The 26,925-nt window shown below is 36.7% G+C and overlaps 1 protein-coding gene across 1 annotated transcript in view; it reads right to left on the bottom strand.

Moving 5' to 3' along the window:
• HFM1 (helicase for meiosis 1) overlaps nt 1-26,925 on the bottom strand; it is a 135,822-nt gene that overhangs the window by 21,869 nt on the left and 87,028 nt on the right. Inside the window, exons 30-31 of the mRNA XM_060142486.1 lie at nt 6,599-6,679; nt 6,237-6,352 (exon numbers count right to left, since the gene is read on the bottom strand). Coding sequence (XP_059998469.1) covers nt 6,237-6,352; nt 6,599-6,679 — 197 coding nt within the window. The remainder of the gene's footprint in view (nt 1-6,236; nt 6,353-6,598; nt 6,680-26,925) is intronic.

Raw genomic sequence — 26,925 nt, 5'->3', positions numbered from 1 at the left:
AGCCCAGCTCCACTCAACAACAAGCAAGCTACAGTGCTGGACACCCTATGCCAAACAACTAGCAAGACAGGAACACAACCCAACCCATTAGCAGAGAGGCTGCCTAAAATCATAATAAGGTCACAGCCACCCCAAAACACACCAACAGACACGGTCCTACCCACCAGAAAGACAATATCCAGCCTCATCCACCAGAACACAAGCACTAGTCCCCTCCACCAGGAAGCCAAAACAACCCACTGAACCAAGCAGACACTGGGGGCAGACACCAAAAACAATAGGAACTACAAACCTGCAGCCTGTGAGAAGGAGACCGCAAACACAGTAAGTTAAGTAAAATGAGAAGACAGAGAAACACACAGCAGATGAAGTAGCAAGGTAAAACCCCACCATACCAAACAAATGAAGAGGAAATAGGCAGTCTGCATGAAAAAGAATTCAGAGTAATGACACTAAAGATGATCCAAAATCCTGGAAATAGAATGGAGAAAATACAAGACACGTTTAACAAGGACCTGGAAGAACTAAAGAGCAAACAAACAAGATGAACAACAATAAATGAAATTTAAAATTCTCTAGAAGGAATCAATAGCAAAAAAAATGAGGCAGAAGAACGGATAAGTGACCTGGAAGATAAAATAGTGGAAATAACTACCACAGAGGAGAACAAAGAAATAAGATTTAAGGACAGTCTCACAGACCTCTGGGACATTAAACACACCAACATTCGAATTATAGGGGTCCCAGAAGAAGAAGAGAAATAGAAAGGGACTGAGAAAATATTTGAAGAGATTATACTTGAAAACTTCCCTAATATGGGAAAGGAAATAGTCAGTCAAGTCCAGGAAGCACAGTCACATACAGATAAATCCAAGGAGAAACACGCCAAGACACATATTAATCAAACTATCAGAAATTAAATACAAAGAAAAAATATTAAAAGCAGCAAGGGAAAAACAATATACAAGCAAATCCCTATAAGGTTAACAGCTGATCTTTCAGCAAAAACTCTGCAAGCCAGAAGGGAGTGGCAAGGCATATTTAAAGTGATGAAAGAGAAAATCTACAACAAAGATTACTCTACCCGGAAAGGATATCATTCAGCTTCGTCAGAGAAATTAAAACCTTTACAGACAAGCAAAAGCTGAGAGAATTCAGCACCACCAAACCAGCTTTACAACAAATGCTAAAGGAACTTGTCTAGGCAGGAAACACAAGAGAAGGAAAAGACATACAATAACATACCCAAAACAATTAAGAAAATGAAATAGGAACATACATATCGATAATTACCTTAAATGTAAATGGATTCAACGCTTAAACCAAAAGACATACACTGACTGAATGGATACAAAAATGAGACCTACATATATGCTGTCTACAAGAGACCCACTTCAGACCTAGGAACACATACAGACTGAAAGTGAGGGGATGGAAAAAGATATTCCATACAAACGGAAATCAAAAGAAAGCTGGAGTAGCAATTCTCATATCAGACAAAATAGACTTGAAAATAAAGACTATTACAAGAGACAAAGAAGGACACTACATAATGATCAAGGGATCAATCGAAGAAGAAGATATAACAATTGTAAATATTTATGCACCCAACATAGGAGCACCTCAATACATAAGGCAAATGCTAACAGCCATAAAAGGGGAAATCGACAGTAACACAATCATAGTAGGGGACTTTAACATCCCACTTTCACCAATGGACAGATCATCCAAAATGAAAATAAATAAGGAAACACAAGTTTTAAATGATACGTTAAACAGGATGGACTAAATTGATATTTATAGGACATTCCATCCAAAAACAACAGAACACACTTTCTTCTCAAGTGCTCATGGAACATTCTCCAGGATAGATCATATCTTGGGTCACAAATCAAGCCTTGGTAAAGTTAAGAAAATTGAAATCATATCAAGTATCTTTTCTGACCACAAAGCTATGAGACTAGATATCAATTACAGGAAAAAAAAAAGGTAAAAAATACAAACACATGGAGGCAAAACAATACACTACTTAATAACCAAGAGATCACTGAAGAAATCAAAGAGGGATTCAAAAAATATCTAGAAACAAATGACAATGAAAACACGAGGACCCAAAACCTATGGGATGCAGCAAAAGCAGTTATAAGAGGGAAGTTTAGATCAATACAATCTTACCTCAAGAAACAAGAAACATCTCAAATACGACCTAATCTTACCTCTAAAGCAATTAGAGAAAGAAGAACAAAAAAACCTCAAAGTTTGCAGAAGGAAGGAAATTATGAAGATCAGATCAGAAATAAATGAAAAAGAAATGAAGGAAACAATATCAAAGATCAATAAAACTAAAAGCCGGTTCTTTGAGAAGATAAACAAAATTGATAAACCATTAGCCAGACTCATCAAGAAAAAAAAGGGAGAAGACTCAAATCAATCGAATCAGAAATGAAAAAGGAGAAGTAACAACTGACACTGCAGAAATACAAAGGTTCATGAGAGATTACTACAAGCAACTATATGCCAATAAAATGGACAACCTGGAAGAAGTGGACAAATTCTTAGAAAAGCACACCCTTCTGAGACTGACCCAGGAAGAAACAGAAAATATAAACAGACCAATCACAAGCACTGAAATTGAGACTGTGATTAAAACTCTTCCAACAAACAAAAGCCCAGGACCAGATGGCTTCACAGGAGAATTCTATCAAACATTTAGAGAACAGCTAACACCTATGCTTCTCAAACTCTTCCAAAATATAGCAGAGGAAGGAACACTCCCAAACTCATTCTACGAGGCCACCATCACCCTGATACCAAAACCAGACAAAGATGTCACAAAGAAAAAAAACTACAGGCCAATATCACTGATGACCATAGATGCAAAACCCCTCAACAAAATACTAGCAAAGAGAATCCAATGGCACATTAAAAGGATCATACACCAGGATCAAGTGGGGTTTATCCCAGGAATGCAAGGATTCCTCAATATATGCAAATCAACCAACGTGATACACCATATTAACAAATTGAAGGAGAAAAACCATAGGATCATCTCAATAGATGCAGAAAAAGCTTTTTTTTTTTTTTTCAGTATGCGGGCCTCTCACTGCTGTGGCATCTCCCGTTGCAGAGAACAGGCTCCAGACGCACAGGCTCAACAGCCATGGCTCACGGGCCCAGCTGCTCCGTGGCATGTGGGATCTTCCAGACCGGGACACAAACCTGTGTCCCCTGCATTGGCAGGTGGACTCTCAACCACTTGCACCACCAGGGAAGCCCCAGAAAAAGCTTTTGACAAAATTCAACACCCATTTATGATAAAAACTCACCAGAAAGTAGGCATAGAGGGAACTTTCCTCAACATAATAAAGGCCATATATGACAAACCCACAGCCAACATCATTCTCAATTGTGAAAAACTGATACCATTTCCACTAAGATCAGGAACAAGACAAGGTTGTCCACTCTCACCACTATTATTCAACATAGTTTTGGAAGTTTTAGTGACAGCAATCAGAGAAGAAAAAGAAATAAAAGGAATCTAAATCGGAAAGAAGAAGTAAAGCTGTCACTGTTTGCTGATGACATGATACTATACATAGAGAATCCTAAAGACTCTACCACAAAACTACTAGAGCTAATCAATGAAATTGGTAAAGTTGCCGGGTACAAAATTAATGTACAGAAATCTCTTGCCTTCCTATACACTAATGAAAAATCTGAAAGAGAAATTAAGGAAACAATTCCATTTACCATTGTAACAAAAAGAATAAAATACCTAGGAATAAACCTACCAAAGGAGACATGGACCTGTATGAAGAAAATTATAAGATACTGATGAAAGAAATTAAAGATGATACAAACAGAAGGAGAGATATACTATGTTCTGGGATTGGAAGAATCAACATTGTGAAAATTACTATACTACCCAAAGCAATCTACAGATTCAGTGCAATCCCTATCAAACTACCAATGCCATTTCTCACAGAACTAGAACCAAAAATTTCACAATTTGTATGGAAACACAAAAGACCCTGAATAGCCAAAGCAATCCTGAGAAATAAAAATGGAGCTGGAGGAATCAGGCTCCCTGACTTCAGACTATACTTCAAAGCTACAGTAATCAAGACAATATGGTACTGGCACAAAAACAGAAATATAGATCAGTGGAACAGGATGCAAAGCCCAGAGATAAACCCATGCACATATGGTCACCTTATTTTTGATACAGGAGGCAAGAATATACAATGGAGAAAATACAGCCTCTTCAATAAGTGGTGCTGGGAAAACTGGACAGCTACATGTAAAAGAATGAAATTAGATCACTCCCTAACACCATACACAAAAATAAACTCAAAATGGATTAAAGACCTAAATGTAAGGGCAGACACTATAAAACTCTTAGAGGAAAACATAGGCAGAACACTCTATGACATGAATCACAGAAAGATCCTTTTTGACCCACCTCCTAGAGAAATGGAAATAAAAACAAAAATAAACCAATGGGACCTAATGAAACTTAAACGCTTTTGCACAGCAAAGGAAACCATAAACAAGATGAAAAAACAACCCTCAGCATGGAGAAAATATTTGCAAATGAAGCAACTGACAAAGGATTAATCTCCAAAATTTACAAGCAGCTCATGCAACTCAATATCAAAAAAACAAACAACCCAATCCCCAAATGGGCAGAAGACCTAAATAGACATTTCTCCAAAGAAGATAAACATATTGCCAACAAACACATGAAAGGATGCTCCACATCACTAATCATTAGAGAAATGCAAATCAAAAGTACAACGAGGTATCACCTCACACCAGTAAGAATGGCCATCATCAAAAAATCTACAAACAATAAATGCTGGACAGGGTGTGGAGAAAAGGGAACCCTCTTGCACTGTTGGTGGGAATGTAAATTGATACAGCCACTATGGAGAACAGTATGGAGGTTCCTTAAAAGACTAAAAATAGAACTACCATGTGACCCAGCAATCCCACTACTTGGCATTGCATATACCCTGAGAAAACCATCATTCAAAAAGAGTCATGTACCACAATGTTCATTGCAGCTCTATTTACAATAGCCAGGACATGGAAGCAACCTAAGTGGCCACTGACAGATGAATGGATAAAGAAGACATGGCTCATATATACAATGGAATATTACTCAGCCATAAAAAGAAATGAAATTGAGTTATCTGTAGTGAGGTGGTTGGACGTAGCGTCTGTCATACAGAGTGAAGTAAGTCAGAAAGAGAAAAACAAATACTGTATGCTAACACATATATATGGAATCTAAAAAAAAGAAAGATAAAAATGGTTATGAAAAACCTAGGGGCAGGACAGGAATAAAGACGCAGATGTGGAGAATGGATTTGAGGACATGGGGAGGGGGAAGGGTAAGCTGGGTCGAAGTGAGAGAGTGGCAGGGACTTATATACACTACCAAATGTAAAAGAGATAGCTAGTGGAAAGCAGCCGCATAGCACAGGGAGATCAGCTCAGTGCTTTGTGACCACCTAGGGTTTGGGATAGGGAGGGTGGGAGGGAGACTCAAGAAGGAGGAGATATGGGGATATATGTACATGTATAGCTGATTCAGTTTGTTATAAAGCAGAAACTAACACACCATTGTAAAGCAATTATACTCTAATAAAGATGTTAAAAAAAAGACCTAGAAAAGAATCAGGCACTCTGCCATTTTCTTCGTTCTGTTTTGTGGCCTGATCAATTATTTTGCCCTGGATATGATGACTTAGGCTTAGAGTAAGTCTGCTAGTGACTAGCCTATCAACCAGTGGGGACTCCCATTTCTTCACCACTTGAAAGGGAGACTCTTGCTCAGTACTCATCTATGTTCGTCAATCAAAATCAACTTCAGACTTTCCAGCGCAGTCCACCACAGATGGAGTCACAAAAGGGCAAGAGTTTCTAGTTTCAATTGCTGAACCAAAGCAAGCTGCATATCCCTCTTCTCTGGTTTAAAAAAAAAAAAAGGCTAATGAAGCAAAGGGCTGTATCACTATGCCCCTATGCACCAAAAGTGGATTTATAGATTAATTATTAAAAACTATAGTATCTTTTCCTATAGAAACAGTATTATGAATAATAGTCATTTTCCTACTCAAGCCTTTATGTAACTCTAAAGTACTCTGTGGACACCTACCTGATACCCAGAATAAAGGGATATTCATATACATTTAATTACAGAACAAGGGATAAATGTTATTAAAACTAACCTTTAGACGTTTCACTGGAGGAAGAGATGAAACAGCATTTCTGTTTCTTAAATCAGATAAATATGAAGAAACTGTTGACTCTTTCATTTCTGACTTCTGTGCAACTCCATTTTTACCTATGAGAAGAAATTCTAGATTGTTTAAATTAAACTTTATGTATTGTTCATATAAAGCCAAATTTCTTCAAAATTTCTAATCTAATATTTACTTTTTAAAAATGTTAACCACAAAAGAAAGAAAATTATTTGAGTTATAAGCTGCATAATATAAATATCATACATAGATAATTAGGATATTATTACTATTCTTCAATGACCTTTCAATTTTTAAAACCTGAAATAAACTTGTTTTATGGAACTCACAGCAGTCGTGTCCACATGTATGTTTATTTTTACAGTGATGTTTACATTCTCGGTTCCCAGGTTTTTTGCAGGCAGTCATTCCTAAATTAATATAAGAAAAGAAAGCCTCTTTTTCACTACATCTATTAATGTGACTAATTATAATTAATTTTTATCCAGCTCTGTCCTTTCTGGCAGTACAAAAAGATTATGATTTTCACACTCCCTCAAAAGTTAACCCCTTTAATATGTATTTTTAAAAAGATATTCTGATAACAATCAGTCCCTGCCCACTATGGGGCCCATCCCAGCTTTTCACAAGGAGCACTGAGTCACCTATAAGCTTCTCTTAACCTCCCTGATATAAATAGAACCAAATATCACTGAACATCAGTTAACTCCTGCTGAATGAGATAAGAATGAGGGTGGAGTTTTGAAACTTTTTTTTTCTACTTTATACTTAAGCCTGAAGAACCCGGAAAGAAGGAAACCTCATGGCATTTTGATGGTACCACTGACAGCAGCTAGTAGATAGGACACCATGCATATTTAATAAATGTTAGAAATAAGTGCTTTAGGGATATAAACAAATTTGCTATATGAATTCATAGAAAGGAGAGATTGCTTCCAGCTTGACCCCTCTAAGCTAGAATTAATATATCGAAATATATAATCTATTCTTCATTTATTATATTTAAGTAGGTTTTTTCTTGATTTTAACTCTCCGAGTAACATGGGAGAAGGGAGAGACATTTGAAGTGGTCCTTGAAGGACAGACAGGATCTGGACATGAGAAGGGGACCAGAGGAAGATGTTCCAGATAGACAGCATAATATCCAAAGGCAACCAACCACAGACTATAGAAACACATCAGTTTATTTTTGCTGGAGCACAGATTTTAAATTAGAAATGTTGGAGGTAGTGAAGAGCTCTGAAAACTTTTGTAATCTTTCTCGGTCCTTTACTCTTCATTTTCAGTGTGTTGCTCAATCAACTTTTTCAAGGCATGGCACATCTGAACAATGATAATATATGTATAGCACCCAGGGGTAAATGAATAAGGCTGCTCACCATATGAGGCAACTGGTTAGATGCCTTGGGGGCTGAGCAGATCAATGTACTGGGTACTGAAAAAGTAATAAAATAACCCTGGCAGCTGGTAGCTGACAGCTGAACCATAGTGTTCCCAACTGAACATAAACAATTTCGGCAGAATATAAACAATAATCAGATAAGGCCACTCTATGATCGTAGTAGAAGACAGATATAAGACTAGTGTGTAATTATTTCTGAAAGTAGAGACAAGGACGCTGAAGAACCACAAAAATAACTAAACATCTCCCTCTTCTGGCTAACACAAATGACTACTATTTTTTTATTTCTCCCATCTCCAAGATAAGATATACCAAAATATCCAATATCCCACTTGCTGATAGCACCCAATCTAGAACTGACCTCTGCTTCTCCCAAACCCTTCTAAGAATCACCTGGCACAAGCTGAACTCCTATAATAGGCTCCTCGCAATTCCCTGAGATGACCCACAGTTCTGCAGGTGCTGTGCTCTCCTTTGCTGCAGCAAATTAAAAAATACCTAACTTTCCTCAAATATAGGTATGCTCTTAGTGATCCTTGTCTGAAAGGTTTCAACGTTATACTTTACAAGGTATGTCACGGCTTACTGGTTGAGAAGTTTTGCCCCAGTTCATGATCTCTGTTTTCCTTGAATCCAGTCCTACCATGCTACAATTTATCTATATGCTGTTGCTTAATTAATCCTCACCAAATTCAACTCTGATCAGATAATTTGCCCACTTAGAAACGTTAGTTACTTCCTGCTGCCAACAAAATTAATTCCACGTTTAAGGTCCTCTACAATGTAATTCTAGCCTCCCTTCTAGCACCCATATTAACCCTACATCCAAAAACATACATTCACTTGCCATTAGTGTTCAAATAGTCCCAAGCCTTTCTATGATTGTACCTTTGATATTACCTCTTGTCTTAGAAGACCCTTCTTTGTCTACCAGAAGCCTATCTATCTGCTTTCATGACCAACTCAAATGGCACCTCTATCATGGAGATCTATACTGATCACCTAAATTGGAAGTGATTCCTCTCTCCTTCAAGCCCTTATGGCATTTTCTTTGCCCCTCTCACCTACTGTATGCTGCTTTATATTTAATGTATTTACATGAAAAACACAGTGGTGAAGTACAGGGCACTCTGAACTAGAGTAAGAAAACATGCGTTCTAATATGGATTGTTCTCTGTTAAAAACAACAACAACAGCAGGGATTAAAAATAATACTACCTGTTTTGGACTTCCCTGGTGGTGCAGTGGTTAAGAATCCGCCTGCCAAAGCAGGGGACACGGGTTCGAGCCCTGGACTGGGAAGATCCCACATGCCGCGGAGCAGCTAAGCCCATGCGCCACAACTACTGAGCCCATGTGCTGCAACTACTGAAGCCTGTGCACCTAGAGCCTGTGCTCCGCAACAAGAGAAGCCACTGCAATGAGAAGCCCGTGCACCACAACAAAGAGTAGCCTCCGCTTGCCCCAACTAGAGAAAGCCCGCACGCAGCAATGAAGACCCAAAGCAGCCAAAAATAAATAAATAAATTAATTAATTTATTAAAAAAAATACTACTACTTGTTTTGTTACCTCACAGAGGTAAAAAGATAAAATGAAATTACGTATGTGATAGCATTTTAAAATTAAGTAATAAACTAATATATTAGTGTATGTATTATCTCTATTATTACATTAATTAAAGATTATACAAGTAAATATAAAATTGTTCTGAGTGCTATGAAGGAGAGGGGCACAATGCTACATAACAGGGGTAATGGTCCTGGTCAGGAATGTCTTGGAAGACTTTCCTAATGAAGTGATAATTGGACTGAGGACTGAAAAAAGAATGGCATTAACAAGGCAAAGGGTAGGAGAAAGAAAGGGATAGCATATGAAGAAGCTTTCAAGAGAAAGCTTTTTTTCAAGAAAAAGCTCAAAAACAAGAGAAAGCATGACACGTGGAGAAATTAAAAGAAGGTCAATGTGGCTGATGCTCAAAAAATGAGAGTGCATGAGATGAGACTACAGTGGTAGTAAGATCAGCCTATATTCCTAGGGAAACAGCTCCACCATGGCACCCTGGTGATTGCACGTCTCCACCTAGGCAAGGCTCTGTTAGTTACAGAATGCCCTCGGATCCTCCCTGGGACATGTCAAGATAGGCAGTCGTGCGAGGAACTGTTAAAGGCTATTTCTCATCTGCCTCCTCAGCTTGCAGGAGGCTGCCTATCCTGCATAAGGCTGCCATGAGGCAGTTTCTCATCTGTCTCCTGGTTCTAGTAAGGCATAGGAATTTCCACCTTGACCCTTTCAGGTACAGCTGTAGGCTATAAAGTTGCTTAGCTGCAGCCTAGAGTTGACTCCTCAAAAACAAAGCAACCCATCATTCTCATCTGGTCCCTCCAGTTCAGTGTCATCCTCTGGGATATGGATGCATGCAACTGATACCATGCTGATCATGTTTTGCTGTCTGTGTAAGTAGTAAACTGTCTAAATATATTTGGGTCTCTTGTGTCTTTACCAGTCAATCCTATGGAGGTGAGGCAAGACTACATAGCAGCTGGCACCCCACTGCTACTTAGGAACTGATTGACTTAGTGTTAGTATGGAACCTTGTAGTGGATGTTAATGATGTGGATCTTTTATTCTAGGAGCTATGGGGAGCCACTGAAGTGTTTTAACCAAAGAAGGGACATAACTGAATTTGCATTTTGAAAAAAGCAATCTATGGAGTGTAGTATGGAGAACAGATTTGAGAGAGGACAGAGTAGATGCAAGAAAACTAGTTAAGGGCTTCCCTGGTGGCACAGTGGTTGAGAGTCCGCCTGCTGATGCAGGGGACACGGGTTCGTGCCCCGGTCCGGGAAGATCCCACATGCCGCGGAGCGGCTGGGCCCGTGAGCCCTGGTCGCTGAGCCTGCGCGTCCACAGCCTGTGCTCCGCAATGGGAGAGGCCACAACAGTGAGAGGTCCGTGTACCGCAAAAAAAAAAAAAAAAAGAAAACTAGTTAAGAGGCTACTGTAGGAGAACGGATTTGAGAGAGGACGGAGCAGATAAAAGAAAATTACAGTAACAGTCTAGAGTGGTAGTATTAGTAGATTCAAAGAGAATGGACTAATTTGAGAGATACATAGAAGGTAAAAATATTTTTAATGCAGAATCAAGTGGAGTGTTTTTCTTTCTTGAGCAACATATTATTTTCCCTGAAGTTTTACTGACTTTTAGTCTAGCAATATCTACCTAAAGTTTCTTTAGTTCATTCAATATTTCAAAGATAAAGGCAACTATATGAAAACACCTCACCCATTTACTCCCCCAATATATATCTCCTTTCTTGAGCCCTCCATCTTCCTCCCAACGCAATCTAGGCCTGTGCTATAGTTGTCATCCTGGAACTTCCTTTCATTAAGCTTCTGGGCTGAATCCACTATTGCTGGATTCTTTGACTTTTTCTTTATTGGTTAACTGCTTTGTTTGATTGTGCTCATCCTAGAACAACTGCCTGAGAAAGGATGTATGAGAGTTAAACTTTCTGAATCCTTGAATGTATTAAGATGTCTTTATTTTACTTTCACACTTAATTAATAGTTTTCCTGGGTATAGAACACGGGGTTGGAAATAATTTTCCCCCTGGATTTTTAAGTCCACTGTCTTCTACCATCCAGTGTTGCTGATAAAAACATTAAAACTACTTCAATTTTTGTTCCTTGGAAACATTTATGATTTTCTCTCTATCCATGATGTTCTGAAACATCGCTTCCTTTGTAGATCTTCTTTCATTCATCCTAACCAGCACTAAGTAAGCCTTTTTGATGCACAGATATATGTCTCACTTTAAGTCTAGTGAATCTTCTCAAATTATTTATTCTGATTTGTTTGTTCTGTCTTTCTGAAACTTTTATTAGTCGGGTATCAGACTCCAGATTGCCCTCTTGTCTCATGTTTTCTGTCTCCTTGTCTTTTTGCTTTCATTCAGATTATACTGATTTTATTTTCTGGCTCTCCAGCTAAGCTGTTTTTTTTTTTTTTTCAAATCATAATTTTTACTTCCCTGTGCTCGCTCTTCTTCTTTAATTTTTATTTTTTTCACAGCATGCTATTCTGTTTTATGGTTTCAATTTAGTCTTTAATTTCTCTGATGTTACTGATTAGTTTATATTACGTTTTATTACATCTCTGAATTATCTGGTTGTTCTTTCGTCCACTTTCTGTTTACTTATTTTGGGCTTTCTTTCACATGTTCCAAATTTTCCTCAAATGTCTCTTCATCCTTGGTTGTCTGCTTATACAGCAGTCCTATTATATCTCCACAGATGAGAAAATTAATTCATAAAGAGGTTAAGTAACATGTTCAAAACTATGAAATAATAAGTAGCAAATTTGAGATTCTAATTCAGGTGGTCTAATTCCAGAGCCTGATCTCTCAACCACCCTGCTTTACTAGTTATACTAGCTGCCTTAGTTCTCCCCATATAATGCATTTAATTTACTTAGGGAAGGAATCTACAGTTTGTGGGGTGGGAAGAATAGGAAGAAACGCCTGGAAGGTTGTTGTTTTGAAGTAAGTGATAAGGAGTCTCTTTGTCCCTTATCCAACAATTTCTAATAGATGAACTTCTAAACATTACCACAAGATGGTGCACAATGACTATACACATTTGTTCCCAGTGGTGGAAACTAACTAGGATCTGGAAATCTAATTATAGAGATTCTGGGGACACCCCAAAATTTCAAGGCAGTGTTGGCAAGTCTTGCTAGGAATGAGAACTATATACAAGTTTGTTTACAGAATACTAGCATACGGCTATTACTACCTAAGTGACAAAACTTCTACTGTATTTCTGTTAGAAATGATACTTAGAAAATATAAGTGCTCCTCCACTTATATATAAGTGCAACTCCACTCCCTAAGTCTGAGAACTGTCTGAATTTGTCTTATTAACAAACACAAGCTTACAGAGATTGTCAATTGGAAAAATAAGGTTCTGAGGGAAAAATACGGTTCTGAGAGAAAACTGACCTAAGCTGTACACTTAGGTGTAAAATTAACAGATCCCATACCCCATCACTATCATAATCTGAAATGCATATTTTTTCTTAGTTCTGTCACATAATATATTAATTTACATGTTTCTAAAGTTCCCGTTTCCAAGTATTTAAAGCAAAATAAATCATTAATGTGAACTAGAAATATATTTGAAGTAAATACTTAGAATTACTTTAACAGGGTCGATAATGACCAGTGGGGTAAGGGTCAGTTGCTTAAAAAAAAAAAATCCAGAAAAAAATTAAAAATAGGAGGCATCCCTGACACAGCTTCACATCCTAACTATAAATTCAAATAATGTGGTCTGTGCATAAGCTACTGGAATTAATATTTTTAAAAGAATATTACTTTTTATTTTGCAGTTCCTGATATATGCTAATCATATTTATAATTTTACTTTTTAAATGAGAAAGCAAATCTCCTTTCATTTTTTTTGTCAAATATTACACTATCATTTTGTTATTTATCAAGAAAAGGATAGCACTAATGAATTGGAGTCCTTAATTTTGCAATTTAATGCATGTATACACCAAAGAGTACAAAGAAAAGCAGACGCCTTTTGACTAGTATTTAAATGTGCACACTTCCAAACTGCTTGGGCACTGGTTTTATCCTTGCATTCTTCAAGTACATTAAATTTTCACACTCAAAATGGCATAGCAAATGCAGATGAACTTATTAATGTCAAATCAATTTTCTTCAAAGTAAACAAAGCCCATATTTCTTATTGAGAATGCATTTAAAGGATAAGAAGTTTAAATGATAAAAATAAAAGTTAAAAAAATTTACAACTAAAAAGGTGTATTTTTCACACTGCCTAATCTTAAAAATAGCAAAAATATTTTTCCTAAAATTTTACAAAAATTTTATCTCTTGGACTATAACTGTGAGAAACAACTAAAAAATAAAATTTTTTGAAAGAGTTGTAGGAAGCATAAAAAAAATTCTAATTATATTTGTACTCTAAGGTGCATACTTCTGTTTTTAAATATGGTCCTACAATTTGACAATATAAAATATTAAAATATTTGTTGAACCTACAAGCACATTTGGAAACAATCATTTAGCAACCATATTCTCTGAACAAAATATCAGTTTTTATCATTTAATAAAATGGTCTGACAAGAGGTCAGAAAAACTGAAATCTGTATTGTTTTGAAAAGGCTGTTGTCACAACCTTAGTAGGGTAAATCTATGACCCCTTCATTGTGTAAGTTACTGAGAAAGAAAATGCAGATAGTGTATGTATGTTATATATAAAGGTATAATTACCCAACTTTATTTGGGGATACTTGAATTTGCACATAAGAACTGAATTATATAATCAGAATGTTCATAAGATTTGGGATGGTTTTATATATAATATATGTATGTGAAGGGGGTATGTGTATAATAAAACATTTGCCTGATAGGGAGCATCTTTTATCTGTTTTCCACAGGGTTATGCTGAAAATGTGGGGGACTTTTGCTCTCATAAAAGTCTCATGCTAGGGCTTTCCTGGTGGCGCAGTGGTTGAGAGTCCGCCTGTCGATGCAGGGGACGCGGGTTCGTGCCCCGGTCTGGGAGGATCCCGCATGCCACGGAGCGGCTGGGCCGGTGAGCCATGGCCGCTGATCCGGGACGGAGCCTGCGCGTCCGGGACGCAGCCTGTGCTCCGCAACGGGAGGGGCCACAGCAGTGAGAGGCCCGCGTACCGCAAAAAAAAAAAAAGTCTCATGCTAGTAGGAAGTATAGTAAACATCGTAATTTTCACTACAGTTGCAAGCAACAGAAACAATTCAAGCTATTAAAAAAAAAACCCATGTGGTGGGTGGTGGAAATGTATTACATGAACATAGCTATCTCACAGAATCCAAAAGCAGCAATGCAGCTAGGCATCACGAGGGACTGAAACCAAGAAATGGAAAGTCATCAGAACTTCAGCTCTGGCCTTCTCACCTTTGCTTCTTTCCATACCTCTGATTTAGTCTTCTCTTACATGGTCCAACTAACTTTGATTGTTTCTGTACATGGTAAAGGATGGCCACCGACAGCTCTGATTTTATATTCTCTTAGTGCAGTCCTAATTCTAAATTGTCTTTCTTAAACTGAGGTATTTCTTTTCTTCTAGGAATTTGGACTTTGAACTGAATGAAAGAAGGTCACTCTGGCTCCTGATAATTTTGCTGTCAGAAAAATAGTGGCCAGAACGGGGGTCCGAGGAGAATGCAGTACAAACAAGACAAACAACCTACTTCTGTGATGTGGCAGTCAGTTCTAAGAAAAAGGGAGTCATTGAAAGATAGACAGAAACCTTCTTCCTTTTTTATATCTAAACATATACACCATGAGATTTCTAGTTTTCCTGTAGTGTGGTCTGTCATCTTTTGCTACTGTATTACTAGATATTTGAGATTTCTAATGCTATTGTAAATGGTATTTTCAGAATTATGATTTCTATCATTTTTTTTGCTGGTAAGTAGTAATACAACTGATGTTTAAATTTTTTAATTGAAATAGAATTCATACCACAAAGACCTTTTTAAAGTACATGATTCAGTGGGTTTTTAGTATATTTCCAAGGTCGTACAACCATCATAACTATCTAATTCCAGAACACTGTCATCACCACAAAAAGAAATCATGAACCCACTAGTAGTCACTCCTCATTTCTTCCTACCCCTTGCCGCTGGAATCACTAATCTACTTCCTGTGATTATGTATATGCCTATCCTAGACATTCACATAAATGGAATCATACAATATCTGATCTTTTGTGACTGGCTTCTCTCATTAGCATAATATTTTCAAGGTTCATCCATGTTGTAGCATGTATCAGTAGTTTATTCCTCTTTGTGGCTGAATAATATTCCATTGAATGAATGTACCACATTTTACTTATCTATTAGTTGATGGATATTTGGGTTGTTTCTACTTTTTGGCTGTTATGAATAATGCTGCTATAAACATTCATGTACAAGTTTTTGTATGAATATTTTTCAATTTGTTTGGATATATACCTAGAGGAGAAATTCCTGGGTAATTCTATGTTTAACTTCTTGAGGAACTGACAAAATGTTTTCCAAAGCAGCTGCACCATTTCATATCCCTACTACCAAAGCATGAGGGTTTCAATTTCTCTGCATCTTTGCCAACACTTGTTACTGTCCATCTTTTTATTAAAGCCATCCTACTGGGTGATACCACACTGTGGTTTTGATTTGAATTTCTGTATTGATTAATGATGTTGGACATCTTTTCATGTTGTATATTGGCCATTTGTAGCTCTTCTTTGAAAAGTGTCTACTTAAATTCTTTGACCAGTTTTAATTGGGTTACTTGTGTTTTTATTGTTGAGTTGTAAGATTTCTTTATATATATTAGATTCTAGTCCTTTATCAGATATATGATTTGCAAATATTTTCTCATCTTTTGGGTTGTATTTCACTTTCTTGATAGTGTCAGTTGAAGCACAAAAATTTTTAACCTTGATAAAGTCCAATTCATCTGTTTTTCTTTCTTTGGTTGCTTGAGCTTCAGATGTCGTATCTAATAAACTACTGCCTAATCCAACGTCAAGAAAATATACACCCATGTGTTCTTCTAAGAGTTTTACAGTTTTAATTCTTATCTTTAGGTCATTAATCTATTTTGAGAAAATTTTTATATATAGTATGAAGTAGAGGTTCAAACTAATTCAACTGTTTATCCAGATGCCCAGCCCTATTTGTTGCAATACTATCCTTTCCCCACTGAATTGTTTTGGCATCTTTGTTCAAAATCAATTGGCCATAGATGTATAGATTTATTTCTGTACTTTCAATTATATTCTCTTGATCTATATGTCTATTATTATGCAGTACTACACTGCCTTGATTATGCAGTACTACACTGCCTTGATTACTGTAGTTTTATAGTAAGTTTTGAAATCAGGAATTGTGAGTCTCCATGTTTGTTCTTTTTTTTAAAGATTGATTTGGCTATTTTGAGTCCCTTACATTTGCATATGAATTTTAGAATCAGCTTGTGAATTTCTGCCAAAAAAAAAAAAAAGCTAGAATTTTGATAAGGACTGTATTGAATCTGTGAATTAATTTGGGAAATGTTGCCACCTTAATGATATTCAGACTTCCAATCCATGAACATGGCATATCTTTCCATTTATTTAGGTCTTCTTTAATTTCTTACAATGGTGTTTTGAAGTTTGCAGTGTTCACATCTTGCACTTATTTTGTTAAATTTATTAAGTATTTTATTCTTTTTTGATGTTATTGTACAATTTTTAATATTGACTCTTTATCCAGTGATGTTTCTAAATATATATATTAATTCTAATAGTGTGTCCATAGAGTCTTTTATATTTTCTAGGTACATAATCATGTTGCTTTCAAGTAATGACAGTTTATTTCTTTCTTCCTAACCCTTATCCCTTATATTTTTTTCTATATAATTGTACTGACTAGGACTTCTAGCACAATGTTGAAAAGAAGTATTGAATAGTAAGAGAGAACATTCATCATTCTCCATTTAAATAGAAAAGTTTAAAAATATTTCACTATTGTGTATTTGCTATATATATACATTTGCTATATATTTTTCATGAAAAATTAACATTGAATTTTTGTCCAAGTTTTTTTGACATCTATCAAGAGGATCACGTTTTTTTTCCTTTTTTTTCTTTGCCCTGTTAATGTAAGGATTATATTGATCCATTTTTAAATGCTAAGGCTCTCTTGCATGTATGGAATAAGCCATACTTAACTGTGCTGTATTATGCTTTTTAAATATGTGGCTGGATTCCACTCGCTAATATTTTGTTAAGAACATTTGGATTTATATTCATGAATAGACTGATGAATAATTTCTCTTTCTTTTAATGTCCTTGTCAGGATTTGAAATCAAAGTCATGCTGGCCTTCAAAAAAATTAAAATATTAGAAAATATTCTTTCTTTTTTTCTGGAAAAGTTTGGGTAAGTTTGATGTTATTTCTTCCTAAATATTTGGAAAATTTTACCAATGAAGTTATCTAAGGCTCAGGGTTTCTTTATGGAAAGATTTTTTTTAAATTGCTTCCAATTCATTATTAGTGTTAAGACTACTCAGATTTTCTATTTCTTCTGTCAGTTTTGGTAAGATTTCTCCTCAAGGTATTTGTCCTTTTTACCCAAATTATGTCAAATTTATTGGTATAAAGTTATTCATATCTTGTTGAGGTCTTTTTTACGCCTGTAGGATCTGTAATAATATCACCTTTTTCATTCTTGATATTTTTTTAAAATTAATTAATTTATTTTATTTAGTTTTGGTTGCATTGGGTCTTCGTTGCTGCATGCAGGCCCCCTCCAGCTGTGGCAAGTGGGGGCCACTCCTCACTGCAGTGCGCAGGCCTCTTACTGTGGTGGCCTCTCCCCTTGTGGAGCATGGGCTCCAGGCACGCAGGCTTCAATAGTTGTGGCATGCGGCTCAGCAGTTGTGGCTCACAGGCTCTAGAGCGCAGGCTCAGCAGGTGTGGCACATGGGCCCAGCTGTTCTGCGGCACGGGGGATCCTCCCGGAACACAGCCTGAACCCATGTTCCCTGCATTGGCAGGCAGATTCTTAACCACCGTGCCACCAGGGAAGTCTGATATTGTTAATTCATGTTTTATCTCTTCTTTATCAGTCTTGGTAGGGACTTCTTAAATTTATTCATCTTTTCAAAGAACCAAATCCAATAAATTTGGCTGATAAATTTAGCAGTAATAATTAATTCCTTCAGTTATTTTTTTTCTCAAAATGTCTCGATTTCACTTTAATTTTTGAAGGATATTTTTCACTGCACATGGAAATCTAGGCTGGCAACATTCTGAAGCTATTGTTCCATTATCTTCTGGTTTCCATCATCACTGCTGAGAAGTTAGCTATCAGTTTCACTGTTGCCCTTTGAGGGTAGTGTGTAGTTTTTCTGTGTTTGCTTTTGAAGATTTTCAGCAGTTCTGCTATATTGTGCCCCAGTGTGGTTTTCTATGTATTTGTCTCTGCTTGGGTTTGCTGAAATTCTAAACTCTGTGAGTTGATGTCTTTCATTATTTTGGAATGTTCTCAGCCATTGTCTCTTTAAATATTGCATTTGTCCCATTCTTTCTCTACAGTGCTTCTCAGCCTTTACGCATATGTTAGCACTTTGAGTATTATGCTCTTTTCTGTTCTTTCTGTTCTCTTATCTCTGGGCTTCCATTTAGACATTTTCTATTGATATGTCTAACAGTTCACAAATCCTGTGTTTGGCCATATCCAATCTATTACTAAACCTACCCAAAGAGTTCTTCACTTCAGATATTTTATTTTTCAGTTCTAGGAAGTTCACTTAAATCTCTGTATGGATTCCAATTTTCTGGTTAAAATTTCCATCATTTCATTCATTTCGTCTTTTTTTTCCTCTATTTTCTTGAAAATATTAATCATAGTTGTTTTACAATCTTTAAATGCCAACGCCACCATTTGAATCATCCACAGAGTTGCTTCATTTTCTTATATAGTTAATTATGAGTCATATGGCCCTTCCTCTTTGCAAGTCTCACAATTTTTTTATTGTATGGCAGACATTATATCTACAGATTCCAGATTATGTTATATTCCACCATAGAGGGTTTCTTTTTTTCTCTGTCAGGCAAACATGGTGAGTAGCTGATCATATAAACCCTTTTTAAGGCATGGCTTACCCGGCCTTTTAATTAAGAGCCTATGGATCCTTGACTCCTCAGCCCTGGAATGGCTCTCCCTCTCTGGAATTTTAGTGCCTTTAGTTCGCTTTCATAGATGTCCTAAAAATTGTAATTTTTATAACTTACGTAGGCTTTTATAATTGCTGCTATCAGAGCATTGGCCTGTCCCAAATTACCTCATCCTACCCAGAAGTGGAAGCTCCTCTGAATTCTTTAAAGAGGAGGATGAGTGCTCCTCGGCTCACAGAGTAGTTCTGTATGTCCTCTTTTGCCATCATTCACTGCAATTACTGTTTATTATAACTACCTATACTATTCAGAGAACATGACTGTTTAGATTACTTTGGTAGGTAGCTGCTGCTCTCACATTCCCCAGTACCTGTTAATTGCTCCCTTTACTGGGCCTTTCACAAAGCAGTGAAAATAGAACCAAGTGAATAAGGAAGAGCTGTATGGTAGACTGCCTATGCCTCAAGTATTAACAACATTTAGTGTTTGTTTTGTAGATTTGCTATGGAACACTGTAAATGTTTTACATTACTATCCGTCAGAATTAATTCTTAAAAACTATTCAAACAACAGAAAATAAAATAATAAATAAAATAGTACATGTGTAGCCAGTTGGTGGGATACCCACACACAGAAGATCTATTCCAAGTAATGTTAAAACACAGTAATTTGATTACACATGCCTAGTGAGATATAGTCTAAGAATAAAAATATTTACCATAAAAACCTTAAAGTATTTTTAATAATGACATTAAGAGTGCACTTTGGGGAATTCTGTGGCAGCCCAGTGGCTAGGATTCTGTGCTTCCACAGCAGGGGGCATGGGTTCGATCACTGGTCAGGGATCTAAGATCCCACAAGCTGCACAGTGTGACCAAAAAAAAAAAAAAGTGCACTTTGGTGTTGTTATCCTGAGACTTTGTTGTGTGTATAATGTAGAATAAAGAAAATTAGTGGGGAGACCTTCAAGATGGCAGAGGAGTAAGACATGGAGGTCATCTTCCTCCCCACAAATACATCAGAAATACAACTACATGTGGAAAAACTCCTACAGAACACCTACTGAATCCTGGCAGAATCTCAGACGCCCAAAAGGCAAGAAACTCCCCACGTGCCTGGCCGTGTGGCTTGGTGCTCCAGCTGGGTATCAGGCCTGTGCCTCTGAGGAGGGAGAGCCGAGTTCAGGACTTTGATCCACTAGAGACCTCCCGGCTCCACGTAATATCACACGGCGAAAGCTCTCAATCTCAATGCTAAGACGTAGCTCCAATCAACAACCAGCAATCTACAGTGCTCGACACCCTATGCCAAACAACTGGCAAGACAGGAACACGACCCCATCCATCCATTACCAGAGAGGCTGCCTAAAATAATAATAAGGTCACAAACACCCCAAAACACACCACTGGACGTGGTCCTGCCCACCAGAAAGACAAGATCCAGCCTCAGCCACCAGAACACAGGCACTAGTCCCCTTCACCAGGAAGCCTGCACAACCCACTGAAACAGCCTAAGCCACTGGGGGCAGACACCAAAAACAATGGGAACTACGAACCTGCAGCCCGCATAAAGGAGACCGCAAACACAGTAAGTTAAGCAAAATGAGAAGACAGAGAAACACACAGCAGATGAAGGAGCAAGGTAAAAATGCACCAGACCAAACAAGTGAAGAGGAAATAGGCAGTCTACCTGAAAAAGAATTCACAGTAATGATTGTAAAGATGATCCAAAATCTTGGAAACAGAATGGAGAAAATAACAAAGATCTAGAAGAACTAAAGAGCAAACAATGATGAACAGCACAATAAATGAAATTAAATATTCTCTAGAGGGAATCTATAGCAGAATAACTGAGGCAGAAGAACGGATAAGTGACATGGAAGATAAAATAGTGGAAATCACTATTGCAGAGCAAAATAAAGGAAAAAGAATGAAAAGATTTGAGGACAGACTCAGAGACCTCTGGGACAACATTAAACACACCAACATTCGAATTATATGGTCCCAGAAGAAGAAGAGAAAAGGAAAGGGACCAAGAAAATATTTGAAGAGATTATAGTTGAAAACTTCCCTAATATGGGAAAGGAAATAGTCAATAAAGTCCAGGCAGTGCAGAGAGTCCCACACAGGATAAAGCCAAGGAGAAACACACCAAGACACATATTAATCAAACTATCAAAAATTAAATACAAAGAACAAATATTAAGAGCAGCAAGGGAAAAACAACAAATAACATACAAGGGAATAACCATAAGGTTAAGAGCTAATCTTTCAGCAGAAACTCTGCAAGCAAGAAGGGAGTGGCAAGACACATTTAAAGTGATGAAAGGGATAAACCTACAACCAAGATTACTGTACCCAGCAAAGAATTCATTCAGATTCGACAGAGAAATTAAAAACTTTACAGACAAGCAAAAGCTGAGAGAATTCAGCACCACCAAACCAGCATTACAACAAATGCTAAAGGAACTTCTCCAGGCTGGAAACTCAAGAGAAGGAAAAGACCTACAATAACAAACAAACCCAAAACAAATGGTAATAGGAACACACATATCGATAATTACCTTAAATGTAAATGGATTAAATGATCCAACCAAAAGACACAGAGTGGCTAAATAGATACAAAAACAAGACCCATATATATGCTGTCTACAAGAGGCCCACTTCAGACTTAGGAACACATACAGACTGAAAGTGAGGGGATGAAAAAAGATATTCCATGCAAATGGAAATCAAAAGAAAGCTGGAGTACAATTCTCATATCAGACAAAATAGACTTGAAAATAAAGACTAATACAAGAGACAAAGAAGGACACTACATAATGATCAAGGGATCAATCCAAGAAGAAGATATAACAAATGTAAATATTTATGCACCCAACATAGAAGCACCTCAATACATAAGGCAAATGCTAACAGCCATAAAAGGGGAAATCGACAGTAACACAATCATAGTAGGGGACTTTAACACCCCATTTTCACCTATGGACAGATCATCCAAAATGAAAATAAATAAGGAAACACAAGCTTTAAATGATACGTTAAACAGGATGGACTAAATTGATATTTATAGGACTTTCCATCCAAAAACAACAGAATACACTTTCTTCTCAAGTGCTCATGGAACATTCTCCAGGATAGATCATATCTTGGGTCACAAATCAAGCCTTGGTAAAGTTAAGAAAATTGAAATCATACCAAGTATCTTTTCTGACCACAAAGCTATGAGACTAGATATCAATTTCAGGAAAAAAAATCGATAAAAAATAGAAACACATGGAGGTTAAAGAATATGCTACTTAATAACCAAGAGACCACTGAAGAAATCAAAGAGGAAATCAAGGAATCCCTAGAAACAAATGACAATGAAAACACGAGGACCCAAAACCTATGGGATGCAGCAAAAGCAGTTCTAAGAGGGAAGTTTATAGCAATACAATCCTACCTCAGGAAACAAGAAATAACTCAAACAAACAACGTAACCTTACACCTAAAGCAATTAGAGGAAGAAGAACAAAAAAAATCCCAAAGTAAGCAGTTGGAAAGAAATCATAAAGACCAGATCAGAAATAAATGAAAAAGAAATGAAGGAAACAACAGCAAAGATCAATAAAACTAAAAGCTGGTTCTTTGAGAAGATAAACAAAATTGATAAACCATTAGCCAGACTCATCAAGAAAAAAAAAGAAGACTCAAATCAATAGAACCAGAAATGAAAAAGGAGAGGTAACAACTGACACTGCAGAAATACAAAGGATCAAGAGAGATTACTACAAGCAACTATATGCCAATAAAATGGACAAACTGGAAGACATGGACAAATTCTTAGAAAAGCACAACCTTCCGAGACTCAGCCAGGAAGAAACAGAAAATATAAACAGACCAATCACAAGCACTGAAATTGAGACTGTGATTAAAAATCTTCCAACAAACAAAAGCTCAGGACCAGATGGATTCACAGGAGAATTCTAACAGTTAGAGAAGAGTTAACACCTATGCTTCTCCAACTCTTCCAAAATATAGCAGAGGGAGGAACTCTCCCAAACTCATTCTACGAGGCCACCATCACCCTGATAACAAAACCAGACAAAGATGTCACAAAGAAAGAAAGCTACAGGCCAATATCACTGATGAACATAGATACAAAAATCCTCAACAAAATACTAGCAAACAGAATCCAATGGCACATTAAAAGGATCATACACCATGATCAATTGGGGTTTATCCCAGGAATGCAAGGATTCTTTAATATATGCAAATCAATCAATGTGATAAACCATATTAACAAATTGAAGGAGAAAACCATATGATCATCTCAATAGATGCAGAAAAAGCTTTTGACAAAATTTGACACCCATTTATGATAAAAACCCTTGAGAAAGTAAGCACAGAGGGAACTCACCTACACATAATGAAGGCCATATACAACAAACCCACAGCCAACATTGCTCTCAATGGTGAAAAACTGAAACCATTTCCTCTAAGATCAGGAACAAGACAAGGTTGTCCACTCTCACCACTATTATTCAACATAGTTTTGGAAGTTTTAGAGACAGGAATCAGAGAAGAAAAAGAAATAAAAGGAATCCAAATCGAAAAAGAAGAAGTAAAGCTGTCACTGTTTGCAGAGGACATGATACGATACACAGAGAATCCTAAAGATGCTATGAGAAGACTACTAGAGCTAATCAATGTATTTGGTAAAGGAGCAGGATACAAAATTAATGCCCAGAAATTTCTTGCATTCCTATAAACTAATGATGAAAATCTGAAAGAGAAATTATGGAAACACTCTCATTTACCATTGCAACAAAAAGAATAAAATACCTAGGAATAAATCTACCTAGGGAGACAAAAGACCTGTATGCAGAAAACTATAAGACACTGATAAAAGAAATTAAAGATGATACAAACTAATGGAGACATACACCATGTTCTTGGATTGGAAAAATCAACATTGTGAAAATTACTATACTACCCAAAGCAATCTACAGATTCAGTGCAATCCCTATCAAACCACCACTGACATTTTTCACAGAACTACAAGAAAAAATTACACAATTTGTATGGAAACACAAAAGACCCCGAATAGCCAAAGCAATCTTGAGAAAGAAAAACAGAGTTGGAGGAATCAGGCTCCCTGACTGCAGACTATATTACAAAGCTACAGTAATCAAGACAGTATGGTACTGGCACAAAAACAGAAATATAGATCAATGGAACAGGATAGAAAGCCCAGAGATAAACCCACGCACATATGGTCACCTTATCTTTGATAAGGGAGGCAAGAATATAAAATATAGAAAAGACAGCCTCTTCAGTAAGTGGTGCTGGGAAAACTGGACAGCTACATGTAAAAGGATGAAATTAGAACACTCCCTAACACCATACACAAAAATAAACTCAAAATGGATTAAAGACCTAAATGTAAGGGCAGAAGCTGTAAAATTCTTAGAGGAAAACATAGGCAGAACACTCTGTGACATAAATCACAGTAAGATCCTTTTTGACCCACCTCCTAGAGAAATGGAAATAAAAACAAATATAAACAAATGGGACCTAATGAAACTTAAAAGATTTTGCACAGCAAAGTAAACAATAAACAAGACGAAAAGACAACCCTCAGAATGGGAGAAAATATTTCCAAATGAAACAACTGTCAAAAGACTAATCTCCAAGATTTACAAGCAGCTCATGCAGCTCAATGTCAAAAAAACAAACAACCCAATCCAAAAATGGGCAGAAGACCTAAATAGACATTTCTCCAAAGAAGATGTACAGATTGCCAACTAACACATGAAAGGATGCTCAACATCATTAATCATTAGAGAAATGCAAATCAAAACTGCAATGAGGTGTCACCTCACACCAGTCAGAATGGCCATCATAAAAAAATAAATGCTGGAGAGGGTGTGGAGAAAATGGAACCCTCTTGCACTGTTGGTGGGAATGTAAATTGATACAGTCACTATGGAGAACAGTATAGAGGTTCCTTAAAAAACTAAAAATAGAAAAACCATATGACCCAGGAATCCCACTACTGGGCATATACCCTGCGAAAACCATAATTCAAGAAGAGTCATGTACCTCAATGTTCATTGCAGCTCTATTTAGAATAGTCAGCACATGGAAGCAGCCTAAGTGTCCATCGACAGATGAATGGATTAAGAAGATATGGCACTTATATACAATGGAATATTACTCAGCCATAAAAAGAAACGAAATTGAGTTATTTGTAGTGAGATGGATGGACCTAGAGACCGTCATACAGAGTGAAGTAAGTCAGAAAGAGAAAAATAAATACCGTATGCTAACACATATATATGGAATCTAAAAAAAAAAAAAAAAGGTTCTGAAGAACCTAGGGTCAGGATAGGAATAAAGACGCAGATGTAGAGAATGAACTTGAGAACATGGGGAATGGGAATGGTAAATTGGGACAAAGTGAGAGAGTGACATGTACTTATACATACTACCAAATGTAAAATAGTTAGCTAGTGGGAAGCAGCCGCATAGCACAGGGAGATCAGCTCAGTGCTTTTTGACGACCTAGAGGGATGTGATAGGGAGAGTGGGAGGGAGATGCAGGAGGGAGGAGATATGGGGATATATGTATATGTATAGCTGACTCACTTTGTTATAAAGCAGAAACTAACACACCATTGTAAAGCAATTATACTCCAATAAAGATGTTAAAAAAAAAAAAAGAAAATTAGTGACATTCTATCAGTTTGGGAGTTATTGCGAAACAAATCTCTCAGCATGGCAGAAAGGAGATACAGATTATTGAGTTTAAGGATAAATACTATAGCCCTGAATTTGATTTGGACATTTAACTATGAATCAATTATGTATTTTATCTCAAAAAGAAAAAAATCACATATTTCCTAAATCTGTGCATGGAAAAGGCAAGAGATAATAATCAGTCAATGGCAATGAGCTCTTCCAGCACACAGAAAACTATTTATCATGAAAAGAAACCAGGTATCTTTGGAGAAAAGGTTTATTACAGGTCTGGGTCTGGAATTATAAAAGGTTAATAAGCCTAGAACATCATATAACCTCACAAAGCAAGGAAGCTGTCAAGACTACTAGGGACATAGCAAAAGGATTCAGGAGCCAATCTGGTATGTCTAGATGGTATCAAGATGATATATCTACAACATTTATGAGTAATCAGTGGTTTGAACATTAACTCAATATTGGATAATTATTAGTTACTATTAGCTTTTTATGTCTAAGAGTAACGCAGTATTTTTTTCTTAAATCCTTACCATTTACAAATATATACTGAAACATTTACAGAGGAAATAATATGATATCTGATTTTCTTCAAAAAATACAAGGGGAAATCTAAACAGAGGTACAGATGAAACTATATTAGCCGTGAGTTGATAATTGTTTAAGGTGGGTGATGAGTACATGAAGGTTCAATATACACTTCTTTCTACTTTCGTCTTTATTTGAATGTCCCATAATAAAAAAAAAATTGTCACCTGCTTTGCCTTACCAAATCCATTAATTCTTGTATATC

This window comes from Lagenorhynchus albirostris, chromosome 2 (assembly GCF_949774975.1).
Source record: "Lagenorhynchus albirostris chromosome 2, mLagAlb1.1, whole genome shotgun sequence".
Classification (NCBI taxonomy): Eukaryota; Metazoa; Chordata; class Mammalia; order Artiodactyla; family Delphinidae; genus Lagenorhynchus; species Lagenorhynchus albirostris.
Note: the sequence above shows the minus strand (reverse complement) of the source record. Positions and strands in the feature narration are given on the sequence as shown.